The 13498-nt window shown below is 40.9% G+C and overlaps 1 protein-coding gene across 3 annotated transcripts in view; it reads right to left on the reverse strand.

Moving 5' to 3' along the window:
* SRGAP1 (SLIT-ROBO Rho GTPase activating protein 1) overlaps positions 1-13498 on the reverse strand; it is a 170442-nt gene that overhangs the window by 70747 nt on the left and 86197 nt on the right. For all 3 annotated transcript variants that reach the window (XM_061639841.1, XM_061639842.1, XM_061639843.1), the window contains 2 exons: positions 6914-7109; positions 4881-5043 (listed from right to left, as the gene is read on the reverse strand). In XM_061639841.1, the coding sequence (XP_061495825.1) occupies positions 4881-5043; positions 6914-7109 (359 nt within the window). The remainder of the gene's footprint in view (positions 1-4880; positions 5044-6913; positions 7110-13498) is intronic.

Genomic DNA, 13498 nt, shown 5'->3' on the forward strand with positions numbered 1-13498 from the left:
TAGAACAACAGCAAGGCCTAATCATGCCTACTCAGAAGTAAACCCTATTAAATTCAATAGGCCTTACTTCTAGGTAAATGGGGTTAAGACTGTACTCTAAGACCTTCTTCCTGAAGAATGTGGTATGTAAAGTAATTTTGATCTGTATCATTTTAAAGGTTTGCCTCCCTGCCCTTTGAGGAAGGGGCTTCAGACAGCAGCCATGCACCTTCATGGTGATGACCCACCTGCTCACAGTCTCTTCCAACACCCCATCATTCCTGCTCACACTCATTCACTGCACAGTACTGGTAGCAGCCAAGACTGTATTATGCCCCAGTTCACTAGCTATTGCTGGAAAAATGCCAACCCTGGAAGTTTACTTTAATTCAAAGGCACTAGGCATAGGACAATGGAGAATACTGGGATCTAAGTGCCTAATATTAGAAGCCTTAGCTCTTGCCCATGACAATGAAAGAGACTAGACCAGACATATAAGGCTCAAGCATTAAACAATGGATTTCTAGGCCACTATGTCCTGAACAACAAAAACTATTGTTAAGTGTTTTCACAAAGTCTTCTTCAGTACAGATACAGGGTCTCTGAATAGTACTCTGAATAGTAACCATCTTTGAACTTGGTATATCAAAACAGGCACCACAGATCCTGCACACCACCAAGACTAAAGACTCATGTACAGTTCCAAAACTCTGACATCCATCTTTTTCCTTCTCTACTTTTCTTTTTGCAGAAAGCCAATGAAATCCAGTTCCTGGGCCCAGTAATCTCACACATTATCCACAGCATAGATTTAAAGGATCCCACGTGTTAATACTGTAACACTGCATTTGAATTGAGGCCTCCTTGAGCTTGCACCTGACCAAAAAGCGTAAGGAGAAATTCCATGTAAAAAAACCAAAACATTGTACTGAGTTTTTATATGACCTAAAAGCTTTTACAATACCTACTTGGCACTCATGTTGAAAAGCAAATGCCAGTGTTTCCAGTTTATTGGTTCCTAGAGCCACTGTACACCTCAAAGTCTTCCTGGCAAGAGAGAAATGGAAGGAATGTCTCTTCCCCTGATCCCAGTCAGAGAGCAGAGACAGATTTAATCTACTTAATCTTTTTTTAAAAAAGAGAAATGTTTATCACTAACACAGAATTAATAGTGTAACTGTGGTAAACATCTTAATTGAAAGGAGAGCTTATTCTAATTAAATTAAACATGAAGGGATTATGTAGCTGTTTTATCTCCCATGCCAAGCAACATTAGATACCTTAACAGGCAAACAAGTAGTATTAGTGGATACTAGAAGCTATTCTGCAATGTAACTTTTTATTTGATTAATACCATAATCTTATGCATCTTTACTCAAAAGTAAATTCTACTGGTGCTTATTGCATAGTACTGCAACCTTCAACATGTATAATTTTATTATTTTACATTGGATTATATATTCTAAATGCTGTCAGAAACGGTTTATAAACAAGATGGTAAGAAATTTACAGTGAAGACAGATGGCACAGGCAATGTATATTTGACCTGGACTTTACTTTGAGTAATTTACATGTAGCTGAAGAGAGAGCGCTGTGGATATTTAGATATCCGAAAAGCCCAGTGGAAAGGTCCAGTCAGTGCTTGTTCTCTCAGGCGGCATCTACCCTGTGGAATTCCCTCCCCTTGAATAATAGGCAGGCACCATCTCTGCTATCTTTTTGGCGCCTTTTGAAGACTTTCCTCTTTCAACAAGCCTTTTAAGTTGAGACCTATCCCAGTCTGTGTTAGAATTGCTTGTTAATATGTTTTTTTAATAATGTTTTTAACCCTTTTAAAAAAAATGTTTTTAACCCTTTTAAAAAATGTTTTTAACGTTTTGTTTTAATGTATTTTAAGGTCTGTTTTTATGTTGTTTTAAAGTGTTTTTAGCGCTCCTGTTTGCTGTCCTGGGCTCCTGCTGGGAGGAAGGGCAGGATATAAATCAAATAATAAATAAATAAATAATAAACTTATGTATAAAAATGGAAAGCCAAAAATATCTTTGAAAATTATGTTATAATTAAATGACTGATAGACATACAGTCATCTAAAAATACTGCTTTGGTTCACAGAGAAAACAGAATAATATAAAAGAGAATGATTCAACGCTGAAAGGCATGTAAGCTTGTGATGTTTATTATTATTATTATTGTTGTTGTTGTTGTTGTTAAATTTATTTATACCCCGCCTTTTGGCCAAAGGCCCTCAAGGTGGCTTACAAAGAAAAATAAACACAAGTATAAAAATACATCAATAAAAGCAATACGATTTACAAAAATTAAACTAAATAACAAATAACATTATTAAGAAAAAAATATCATTTTTATTCTATGCAAGCCTCACAAGGGTCTGTCCTATCCTTTTGACCCCCCAGCAAGAGTTTGTTGCCACACTCCAAAGTGGGTGAAGTTGACCTGGCATCTGGACTTCTTGGTCATGGAGCACCCACTTGCCCAGGATGTACTCCACGCCACCGTGCACCGTGCTGTCGTCATGCCCCTGGCATGGCTGGACATGAAACGTGACCTTGATAGCACATCTCTTTGCTCCGGGCTTGCTCCTTGGTGGCTGCGGTGGCGGCTGCCGCAGCTTCCCTTCCAGCTCCTACTCCTCCTCCACCTCCCTCTGCCCCGGCAGCAGCAGCTTGGGCAGGCCCGGCGTGGGCCTCGAGGGCCTTGCAGAACTGCCCGAGGCCGACACCATGCTCCCCGCGGGCCTCCAGCCCGCGCACCAGGGTGGTGTGGTGCTGTGAGAGGAGCGGCTCGGCCGGTGGCACTTTGCACAGGCAGGCCGCCTCCTCCTCCCGCAACCTGGCCTGGCCCAGGAGCACCGGCACCGGAGGCATTTGCACATGTTGTCAACAGTAGTTCTTTTGACCTTGCTGCAATAAGCACAATTAATAGCTAACTATCGTATCTCCTAATAATAGCACAGAAATAAAAATAATGCCCCAATTCAGAGAGGTGAGGCACATATATTTTCTTCTTCTTTACTTGGTATATGAAGAAGAGTCTTGGACTTCACTCTGCTGTGTAGCTGCAAGTGTGCATAGAATTTAAGATCTGCCTATCCCAATTTTAGAGCAACTCAATCCCTTTACTGTGCCTCAGGGATTTCCCTCTGCCACATAATTTTATTGTATTTTTATCTATCTTTTCAGTCAAATATTGTCTCCCAAAGAGGCTCTCAGCAATAACAATTATAAAAATGAGACACAAGGTCTGGTTTCAGGCTCACAAAGTAAACTACAGCAAAAACCTTAGGCACTGCTATGCCAGTAATCAGTAAAAGGCTCTTCGTGGTGCTCTGCCCTATGCCAGGGGGCATTGAAGAGGACAGAAAGAGATGTGGGGCCTCTAACAGACCTCTAAGCTGCATTTGAAGGGTCGCTGGAATGATCTCCCTCTCTGCTGACAGTTTAATGTAGCACTGGCAAAACTAAATTATGAGAAGCTTTAAAAGGTAAACGGGATAGATAGGACATAAGATGCCAGACTGTAGGGGCAGCATAGGATCAGGCTGACAACAGCTTCAACATTTATTTAACTTCAAATCCCTAAGCTGATTCACCTGCAAATAATACCTATATATAATACTGAATAAAAGTCCACTGGAAAAGGAACATACACAGAATGTGTACATGTAGATAGTTTACATAAACGTGTGCAAATATATTTCCTTTTGATTAAGTCAAACAGCCATAATAGCCTTCTATTTCACTATACACATATACAAGCAAAATATAGCAAGAAACAAATTTGTACTGCAATCAAAAAAATATATGTACGCATTCTGGGTCATTCTGAATTTACAGCTTCTGTCAACGTAGGGGGAAGAATCAGGACTTCTTTTGGTTTTCATTCACATCATCTTTAACAACACCAGGACATTTTACCACATAATCCACCCATCCTTGGGTCTTTTAGGGATCCAACACAGCTGCAATTATGACAAATACTGAAGCTAATTTAAGATAACTGCGAACCAAACTGGTTTGCTCAACACTTGCCCACCTGTTTGGCTAAAAAGTAAGGGATCGAGATGTGCAAGTGTTTGCTAAATATGTGATTGCTGTTTTGGCTATAAAGTGCCACTGCTTTAATTCCTTCTCCCGATCCCAGCTTCAAAAATGTAAGACGGTTGGCTGGAGGAGAGGGGGAAACATCTTCAAACTGAATACTGTGGGGATGTAAGGGGGAAGCCACACCCATCCACCACATGCTTCATTTTGATCCTTCTCATCCCCCACTTTATTATCAAATCAGCAAGTGTGAGTTTAGCAAGTATGTGCACATCTGATTTGGCTATATGCTAAAGTAAGATACTACATCTCCTGCAAAGTATTCATTTAAAATTTATGTCTTTTAGGCTGTAATTCCATGCACATTTACTTGAGACTAAGGCTGCAATCCCACACACACTTATCTGGGAGTAAGTCCCATCAAACCCAATGGAGCTTACTTCTGAGTGGACATGTATAGGATTGCCTAACTGGGACGGAGTGATCTGGTGGATGATCTGCCATTTCCAAAGCCCTGCCAGCCAAGACAGGTGGGGCTGTTTCCATTGATCCAGACAGTTCTTCCGTTGTTTTTAACCACCCCTCGCCCAGTGTCAGGATTTTTTAAAATTCCACCAGCTCCAGATTGGCATAGCTGGAAGGATCTAATCCTGAGGTCCCTTAGGGAACATCAGTAAATCTATGCCTGTGGAGCTTTCCATGGGCATAACTGTGGCCTCTTGAGTAGTCTCCAGAAGCTCTGCTCCATCTGAACTTCCTCCAGCTGGGATCTAGGGGTTAGGATTGCTCTTGTAGACCTTTTCAGTTCAATATGAAATCTGAGAAATCAAAACATAGTACCTTCTTGAACATCCTGGTGGAATCTTCACTTATCTGCATAAAGCGCATGATGACATTGTTCAGGTAGATATCACTCAAAGTTGCATGATCTTTGCTTTCCCGCCTCACTTGGTTGAGGAGTAAATACCAGCAATTTACTGGAGATAGCAGATTCTGGTCTTTCCTAGTAAGCAGAGATATTTTACATAATTTGTATTCACTGCAGGTATATGATCGGTGACCACAACAATTTAACTATGCAAGTACATTAAGGAACCAGTGATTCAAGGGAGGATGTTCAGAATTATATTGATTAATTATTTCTTAACATTCTTTAAGCATCCTTTGACAGCCAGCATCACGATCATTACAGAACTGTGAAAGGAATCATTGCAATACATATTTAAGTGTGTTGTGGATTCTAATTCTTTTTTCATGGTTATGAGTCTTCACCCAGCATATGGTAAGAAACTCAGATTTAATTAACAAGGAGCGTATATTATATTGGTAATAAAACAAAAAAATATAATCATAGGTATAATAGGTATAATCATTTATATGGCACTCCCCATTTGTTAACATCATTTATATCCATGCAGGAAGCCACCAAACAATAGAGAATGAGGGCCTGTCCAGATGGTATGTTTAGTGTTTCTAGTTTAGAGCTGTAGTTGCAACTGGAAACAAGGAAGTATCTCAGGGACAGGACGTCGCCCTGCTCCTTTGTGGCAAGCAGGCCACATGGACTAGGAAGACTAAGATATACTTTGTACAGTAGAAAGAGTGGCAACAAAAAGATGCACGACCACCTCATGCTTCTGCTTTCTGCACTCCCACTGGAATGTCTGGAGAGAAACGTTGGTCACATTCACTACACTAGTTTCCCATGGTTACTGGATTATTGCAAAAATAGTGCTTTGGTGAATGTAAACATTGGTATATAATTTATTTACTACATAATTTATGTACTACATAAATTAAAGCTAGAATGTATAGCTAGCATGGTTTGGGGCACATTCCTCTGCTCCCACTGAGGCTTTATCTCCAGCCCTGTTGCACATGGTGGCCAGGGCAGAAGGGGGACAGTAAGATAGCTGTGCCAGTCTTGAACTAGTGCAGCAATCTGGTACAGATGAGGCCTGATACCACTGTGTGACGACAGTGCACTGGCTTGGGTTCAGCTCTGCTCTGGAATACTCCAAGAACTTCTGCTGGCTGGCATCCAGCCAATGGCACTCCTGCCTACCCGCATGTTTAATGGATGGAAGGGAGAATGCCATACTGACAGAGTTATGCTTGCATCACTCTGTCTGTGGTAGTCAGCTGGCTTAGCCAGATGAGATCTTCCTCCAACCAATCTACCTCCCACCCAGCCTAGCACAAGGGGGGGGGGGAATTGGACTGCTCTGCCTGACATGAACCTTGGGGATTTGGTCTTCAGATCATTGTTTAGCATAAACTCACTGAACAGCATCAGTCATACCTCTCTACTTCACATTTCCTTCTCTAAAATGTCAATAATAGTAGGACATTTCTTAGTTTTATTCAGAAAACCAACTGATTCTAAAATCATCATGCACATTAAAAACCAGAACACAAATTAATGAATACTGGCTGTGTTAATACTGTATAAAACTGACTTCCCCCCACCAAAACAAAAAAAACCCACCCCAAAACAAATTCCTTTTAGAAATAAAGCACACAGGCCTCATTGAGATGTCACAATCTTGGTCCAATAAACTATGGTTCATTGGACCAGGAACAAGTAATGTGCCTGCACACTCCCTCTTTGTGTACCCAGTTTCAACCACAACATCCTGGTTTCTTTAACCAGTTTCTCGTGACATCTGAATGAAGACACTGGGGATTGAAGGCTTCCTCCAAACCAGGATATGTAACCAGAATATGATCCTTGTTTCACATCACAGCCAGTTGGGCAGGAGAGAAAGTGCACAGATACACAGCTCATTCCCATTCCAATGAACCACGGCTTATCAGATGGAGATCACAACATTTGAATTAAGCTATTGAGTATATAGGGAGTCTTGGCGTACTTGTATTGCTGATGGTCCTTAGTGCTTCTTGTTTTTGCCATGAACCTTTCTGCTAACTTTTCTAGACTGCGAGAATATTCAGTCTCTATTTCCGCTTTTTTGCGGAAGAAATCTTGCAGATCTTGAAGAAGTTGCAACCTCATCTCAGTCTGCTGCTCCAGACATTTCTGTTGCTCTATTAGCTGAGCTCGAATCTCTAGAAGGAAAGACACAGCAAGGTAGTCAGGGGAAGTCGACCAATTCAGTAAAAAGCAGCAATCACACCACCCCCAGATAATATTTTATAAAATATGAAGGTATTGCATTATACTTATACATACTGTACATTGCACAACTTAGCTAGAATGACAGGGCCATATGCTAGCACATTCACCCAGTCCACAATATGGCAGCCAAGCTGTTAACTGACACTGGTCGTAGGAAACATCTTGCATCTGTGTTGGAAATACCTTCACTGGTTACCTGTTAGTTCCCAGGCACCCAAGTGCTGTCTTTGACCTTTAAACCCCAAATAGTGACAGTTCGGAAAACTTTAGGGAACACCTTCTGAATGAACATAATCTCCCTTACATGTTTAGATCACCACATGAAACCCTGTTTTTGAGTGAGACAGCCATTGAAGTTTGATCCGAGGTATGAGGAGTGGAACTTTTCCCTCGCATTTTGTGGAGAGCTCTCCCAGGGAATTTTGTTAAGCTTTCTGTTTTCTGTCCCATGGGAGACTGGTCAAGATCTTTTTCATTCTACAAGGCTTTCAAGTGACTTCACTTCTCAAGTTTTATTAATGTTGTATTAAGTATGGAAATCTCTTACTGTTCTTTTTCCCCTTTTTTCACCAGGTTTTATGGTTGTTCCAATTTTTTAAATTCTTTGTTGGCTTTTAAAGGAAATTCTGGATGCAGGTTTTTTTAATGACTGGGAATTGCATTTGGGTCCCATAATAGAACAAAAGGCAGGGCTAAAATATAATAAAACAAATACTTATGTACTGTACTGCCTACGAAAAATGGGTTCATGCTGAACAAATGCAAGTAAGGGCCAAACTAGATATTTTAAGACACAGATCTAACACTGTTCCATGCAGGGCCAGCACCAGGCATGCATGGGTCCTTGGGCACCAGACTTCGGGAAGGCTCTTGGCACAGGGTTGCTGATGCCTCTCAACACCTCCCTCCATGCAGCCAGCATGGGCTTAACAAGGCCCGATCGCCCAGCCTGCTGTGTTGTCATGTCAGCGCACTAGAGCACTGCATGCACACCTGCCATCACTCAAAATGGCAGCAGGGGAATCAACCCCAGGCTGCATATCATGAACTACGACCCAACGCTTGCACGGATTGCAGAGCGGGAGCACCTTCCCAGCCCAGCCTATATGAGCGGGGCCCTCCTGAGCCACAGGGGCCCTCAGGCCATGCCTAATTCACCAGGTCTGGCTCCAAATTATGCATGGCATGGAGAAAGTAGATAGAGAAAAGTTTTTCTCCCTCTCTCATAACACTAGAACATTAACCTCTCTTATAACACTAGAACACTAGAACGTGGACATTCAATGAAGCTGAATTTTGGAAGATTCAGGACAGAGAAAAGAAAGTACTTCTTCATGCAGTGCACTGTGCTCTGCCACCATAGTCAGAGGTAATAAGCTTCTAAAACCCAATTGCCGGAAGCCGCAGGAAGGGAGAGTGCTCTTGTGCTCAGTCCCGCTTGCAGGTTTTCCATGGGCTACTGGTTGGCCACTGTGAGAACAGAATGCTGGACTAGATGGGCTACTGGCCTGATCCAGCAGGCTCTTCTTATGTTCTTATGTCTCTTCTCTCTTACTTCCTTATAGCATCTAACACAAACTGCACATAACTTGATGTCATTGCAGTGCATGTTTCCTTGCCTCACATCATTTGCAGAGGAGGGCAGAGAAATGCATATTACAATGATGTCACTATTTTGTATTTTGTATTTGTTCCGAACTGTGGAACGACCTCCCAGAGGAGATACGCCTGGTGCCAACGTTACTATCTTTTCGGCGCCAGGTTAAAACTTTCCTCTTTACCCAGGCATTTTAATATGTTTAGTATGCGCTGACATTGTTTTAATCTTTTTAACATTTTAAATTTTTAATGTGTTTTATATTGTTACATGTTTATTGTATTTTTTGATGTTTTCTTGTTCTTGTGAACCGCCCAGAGAGCTTCGGCTATGGGGCGGTCTATAAGTTTAATGAAATAAATAAATAAATAAATAAATAAATAAATAAATAAATATTAGATTATACAAGGAAAGAAGGGAGAAGAGACTTGGGGTGGGGGAGCTTCATATCTTTTTAAGTATCTAGCTTGGCCCTGAAGTGAATGAAACGTGTAGTAGCAGTGCTTGGTGGATTATCTCCTTTATATAGAATGGAAAGGGAAACACACACACATGCTTCACAGTTCTCACTACAGACTAATGCCAGCTGGCACACACACACACATTAGCATCTGGTAACTTTTATTTAGTGCTCCTATTTCTGTAGCAATGGAGTGTTAAGTACTTCTCCGATTATGAAACCACCTAAAATAAAACAATTTGGAACGCTGTTGCAATAAAACATATTTTATTTCTTATTTCTTTTCAAACATAAATGAAACACAACAGGGTAGAGGAGAAATGACAACACCAAGTACTAAACATTTATATCTTATGTTTATCTTGGCTCTGCTGCTGCACCTACACTGCGCTGAACTCCCCGCTGCCTTGAGCCTCCCTCTCCTTGCAACTGGGAGTGACGTGCAGCATTGGGAAGCCAAGTCAGCAATGCAGGCCTGCCTACACTGTCCGCTAGTGGACATAATGCAACATTGTAAATTAACACTCAAAAGTTACTAGTCCGCAAAATAATAATAATTATTATTATTATCAGCATTTTATTTTTTTTTCAATAAGGGGGTTGGTGAAGAATGGGCAGAGCACTTTGCCCCTCTATTACCAACCCCTCTTATGAGCAAAAGGCAGGGAAAGAAAACATTTTGCAGTCTAGCAATGAACATTCCTCGCCTTCTCTTCCAGCCTCCTTGGTTTCTAATGCTGAGCATGCAGGAAGAGAATGCACCTTCTGCATAGAAGTGCAGTACACTGGTGGAAGACAGATGAAGAAATCTGTGCCTCCACCATCAGCTTGTTTGAGGTCTATGCTAGATGCACAGGAAGGGCATGTCCAGTACAGAAACCAAATGGCCTGGTGGTGCAGGCACAAATCTCGTTGTCAGTCTTCCCCACCAGCCCACCATGTTTCTATGATTCTATGCTAGATGGGTAGGAGGTGAGGGACGTCACATAAGTGAGGGACGTCAATTCCACTGCATTGTCCGCTACTGAGAAGAAGCCACACTGTTCACTCCATTAATGAGGTTCCTTCACTAACATAATATATTTACCAGAGCAGTGTGGGACTATACCACAAGGAAATGGTAAGGCCACTGCAGACAAATATGAATTGACTGTCAGTTAGTGATGTAGATTCTCTAGAAATCTTTGAATTGGAAAATGTTCTGGAAACTTAGGATAATTTGCATTGGAAAATGTTCTGAAAAGCAGTATGATTTAGCATGTTTATTTTGCTTGTATTCAATAAACAAAGCTATAAAAAGTACTCCATGTTAATTTTTTTTGTCCGAATATATCAGAAGTATCTGTCATGAAATCTTTGCGGTGGGAAATTAAAGCACACTTAATGTTTTAAACGTTATATTGAAATTATGTTGGAATACTTGTAAAAATTTAAAGACAATAACATGTATTTCAAGGTACTGAAATCTGTTAAAACACTAATAAATTATGGCAACCCAAAAAACTGTATGATATGCTAACTCACATACTTGCTAGGGATAATCACCTGAAAAACGTTAATGACAACTTTGAAACTGTCAAGCTTGCTTAATTCTGTATTTGCAATTAGCATCCATTCATTGTTACTACTGAACTTATAAAACATTTTTTTCCTACAGAAAAAAAAGTGTTCTTCTGTGTGTGTTTTTCCAGCTACACTGTTTGTCAAGTTGAGTGGGTACTAGTCTCATTGGTCAATCTTAAGGGCAATAGTTCTCCAATAGAGAGAATTTACATATGCATGTTCCAATGACTGAAATATCAAGCAATAACACTTCCATGAGTAAAAAAGCTCACAGTTCAAACTCTAGAGAGCTTGCCATCATCAAGCACAATATTTCTCAGTGGAGACAGCTGGCACATTTAGTTGTAAGTCAGTCACTGATGAAACATGGAGTAACACACATTTATGTATGAGTCAACAAAATGTCCAGAAACAAATCTTGCTCCTCTCTGCTTACCCCTAGCTTGGCATCTGTTTTTGATACTTCTGCCTACCCTTAGCTTTCAACATTACACGTAACTTTGTATGCCTGCCTTGTGTGGCTCCTGTATATCCTAAATTGTGGGATGTGCCTATTTATCTTTGCTTTTGAATCAAATTCTGCAAGTTAAGTCTTGTCAGAATTTCTGTCGGGCAGCTTCTTCTACATAGTCCCTTTAGACTGTTATAGATTGGTTGCTCAGCAGGTGCTAAAGACATTGTTTATAACTTGCAGCAGGACCTGGAAGAAGACACTCCTATGGGACTTTTATAACAGTCCCTTGCTTTCTCTTCTCTTCTTCTTACGCTAAGAAATATTCCTCTTTGCTGTAGCAGTTTGAGTGCTGGAGTAAGACCTGAGAGCCCAGGGTTCAAATCCCCATTCAGCCATGAAGCTCACTGGGTGACCTTGAGCTAGTCATTGTCTTTCAGCCTAACATACTTCACAGTGTTGTTGTGAGAATAAAACAAGGAGGAAAGAACCTTGATTTCCTTGCAGGAAAAGTGGGATATAAATACAAAAAAAAATGTACAAAGTGTGTGCAAAATTTTAAGCTAGGATGCAAAAACATACATGAGGTAAAAAAAGTGTTCATTAAAACACTACATTTTTTGCTTGAAAAGCTGTTTTTCTTTAAATGCTGATACAACAGTAATAACAAAAGGAACTACAGGGCCCTGTCATTACTAAAGGTAAACACCAAATTACTGCTAATTACTATGGGGCTTTTTAGTGACCCAGAATTACGTTTAACTCCACCTAGACGACTATTCCCATCAACCCATCCACTTACGAGCAAACAAAATCCTATGAGTATTCTCAGCCTCTAATAGCTGGAAAGCAATAGGAACTTGCTGTGTGTGATTCTTTGCACAGTTACTGCGCACTAAAGCAAAAAGCCCATCCACATGACTCTTTTTGGGGCATATGTTCACAGCCTGGAGAAAGTGTAAAGTATAAGTAAGGAGTTGTCCAAGGGCTGTACAGTGTACCTGCCTCCCACTTGACTGTGCCACCTGAAAAGATCTTTCAAAAGATTTTATAGAGGCAGAGTCATTTGGCATCTGGTAAGCAGCAGCAAACTCTGATCACCATTCATCATTCATCATGCGTTCAGTCCAATTTGACATACTTTTTGCCACTAGCACCCTAATATTTCATTTATGCTGTAATCCTATACACAGTTATCTGAGAAACAGAATGGGGATGACGTCTGAGTAGACATGTACAGAAATGTGCTGTTAGTCACATTAAAAAAGTGTCCTTTTAAAGAAGTTTATAGATTAAATTCTGTCACATTCAGATACATTTGTTTCATTGTCTCATGTAGTGGTGAAAACAGAAACATACTAGGTGAATAATCAGGTTTACTTAAAATACAAGTGCAGACTTTCATAAGGAAAGGGGACCAGGGGGAGTGAATCAATCTTGATAATTCTGAGGTAAAGATAGTTGACATATCCAGTGATTTGAAGGCAGTGAGGGCACATCCTGGGCATACAGTATGCCAGCCTTCCCCAACTTGGTTCCCTCCAGATGCTTTGCACTACAATTCCCACCAGCTCAATAGCACAACATCTGGAGGACACCAGGCTGGGAAAGGCTGGAGTATGCTTTCCTGCTCCTCTCGGGTTTTCGAACTCTTTCTTCATCTCTAAATCACCATGCTGCAGCTAGTAGCGGTAGTCACCAACTTCATATGGTGGCAAAGCCTCAGGCTTTTCCCCTGGATTAGGATTCAGCAACCACCATTCTCATCTTCATAATAAGCGGTCCTGGAAACTTCAGAACACGGAAGCAATACCAAGTCTGACACCACTTCTGAGGGTTTGTTCTCACTTCTGAAAGTTCCTCAAATGAATGTTGTGTTCCTGAAACAAAGAATGTTCCATTATCTGTCTTTCTGATTTTGGTAACTTGGTTTTCAACCCCTGTTTACATCAGCCTTGTAAATAAGGCCCCAAACGTTACAAGGCTGAAAAAAGGGGAGGGGGAGGTAAGTACTATCCTGCTGCAGGCTGACAGAAATAGTTTGGAGAGCTTCATACCTCTTGCAGCAGCCCACTGCTGGGGTGGGGGCTTCCCTCCTCTGATCACCAATTCTTGACAAAGAATTACAGACCCAAAGTACTTCTTATTTCAACAAGGGCCTCCAAAATGCTTCTTATTACAACAAAGGGGCCCAGTTTAAATCTTCATTTAGTCCATTTGGCACCATCGTCTTCAGGGAATATATCCA

The sequence above is a fragment of the Rhineura floridana genome, chromosome 8 (assembly GCF_030035675.1).
Source record: "Rhineura floridana isolate rRhiFlo1 chromosome 8, rRhiFlo1.hap2, whole genome shotgun sequence".
Taxonomy (NCBI): domain Eukaryota; kingdom Metazoa; phylum Chordata; class Lepidosauria; order Squamata; family Rhineuridae; genus Rhineura; species Rhineura floridana.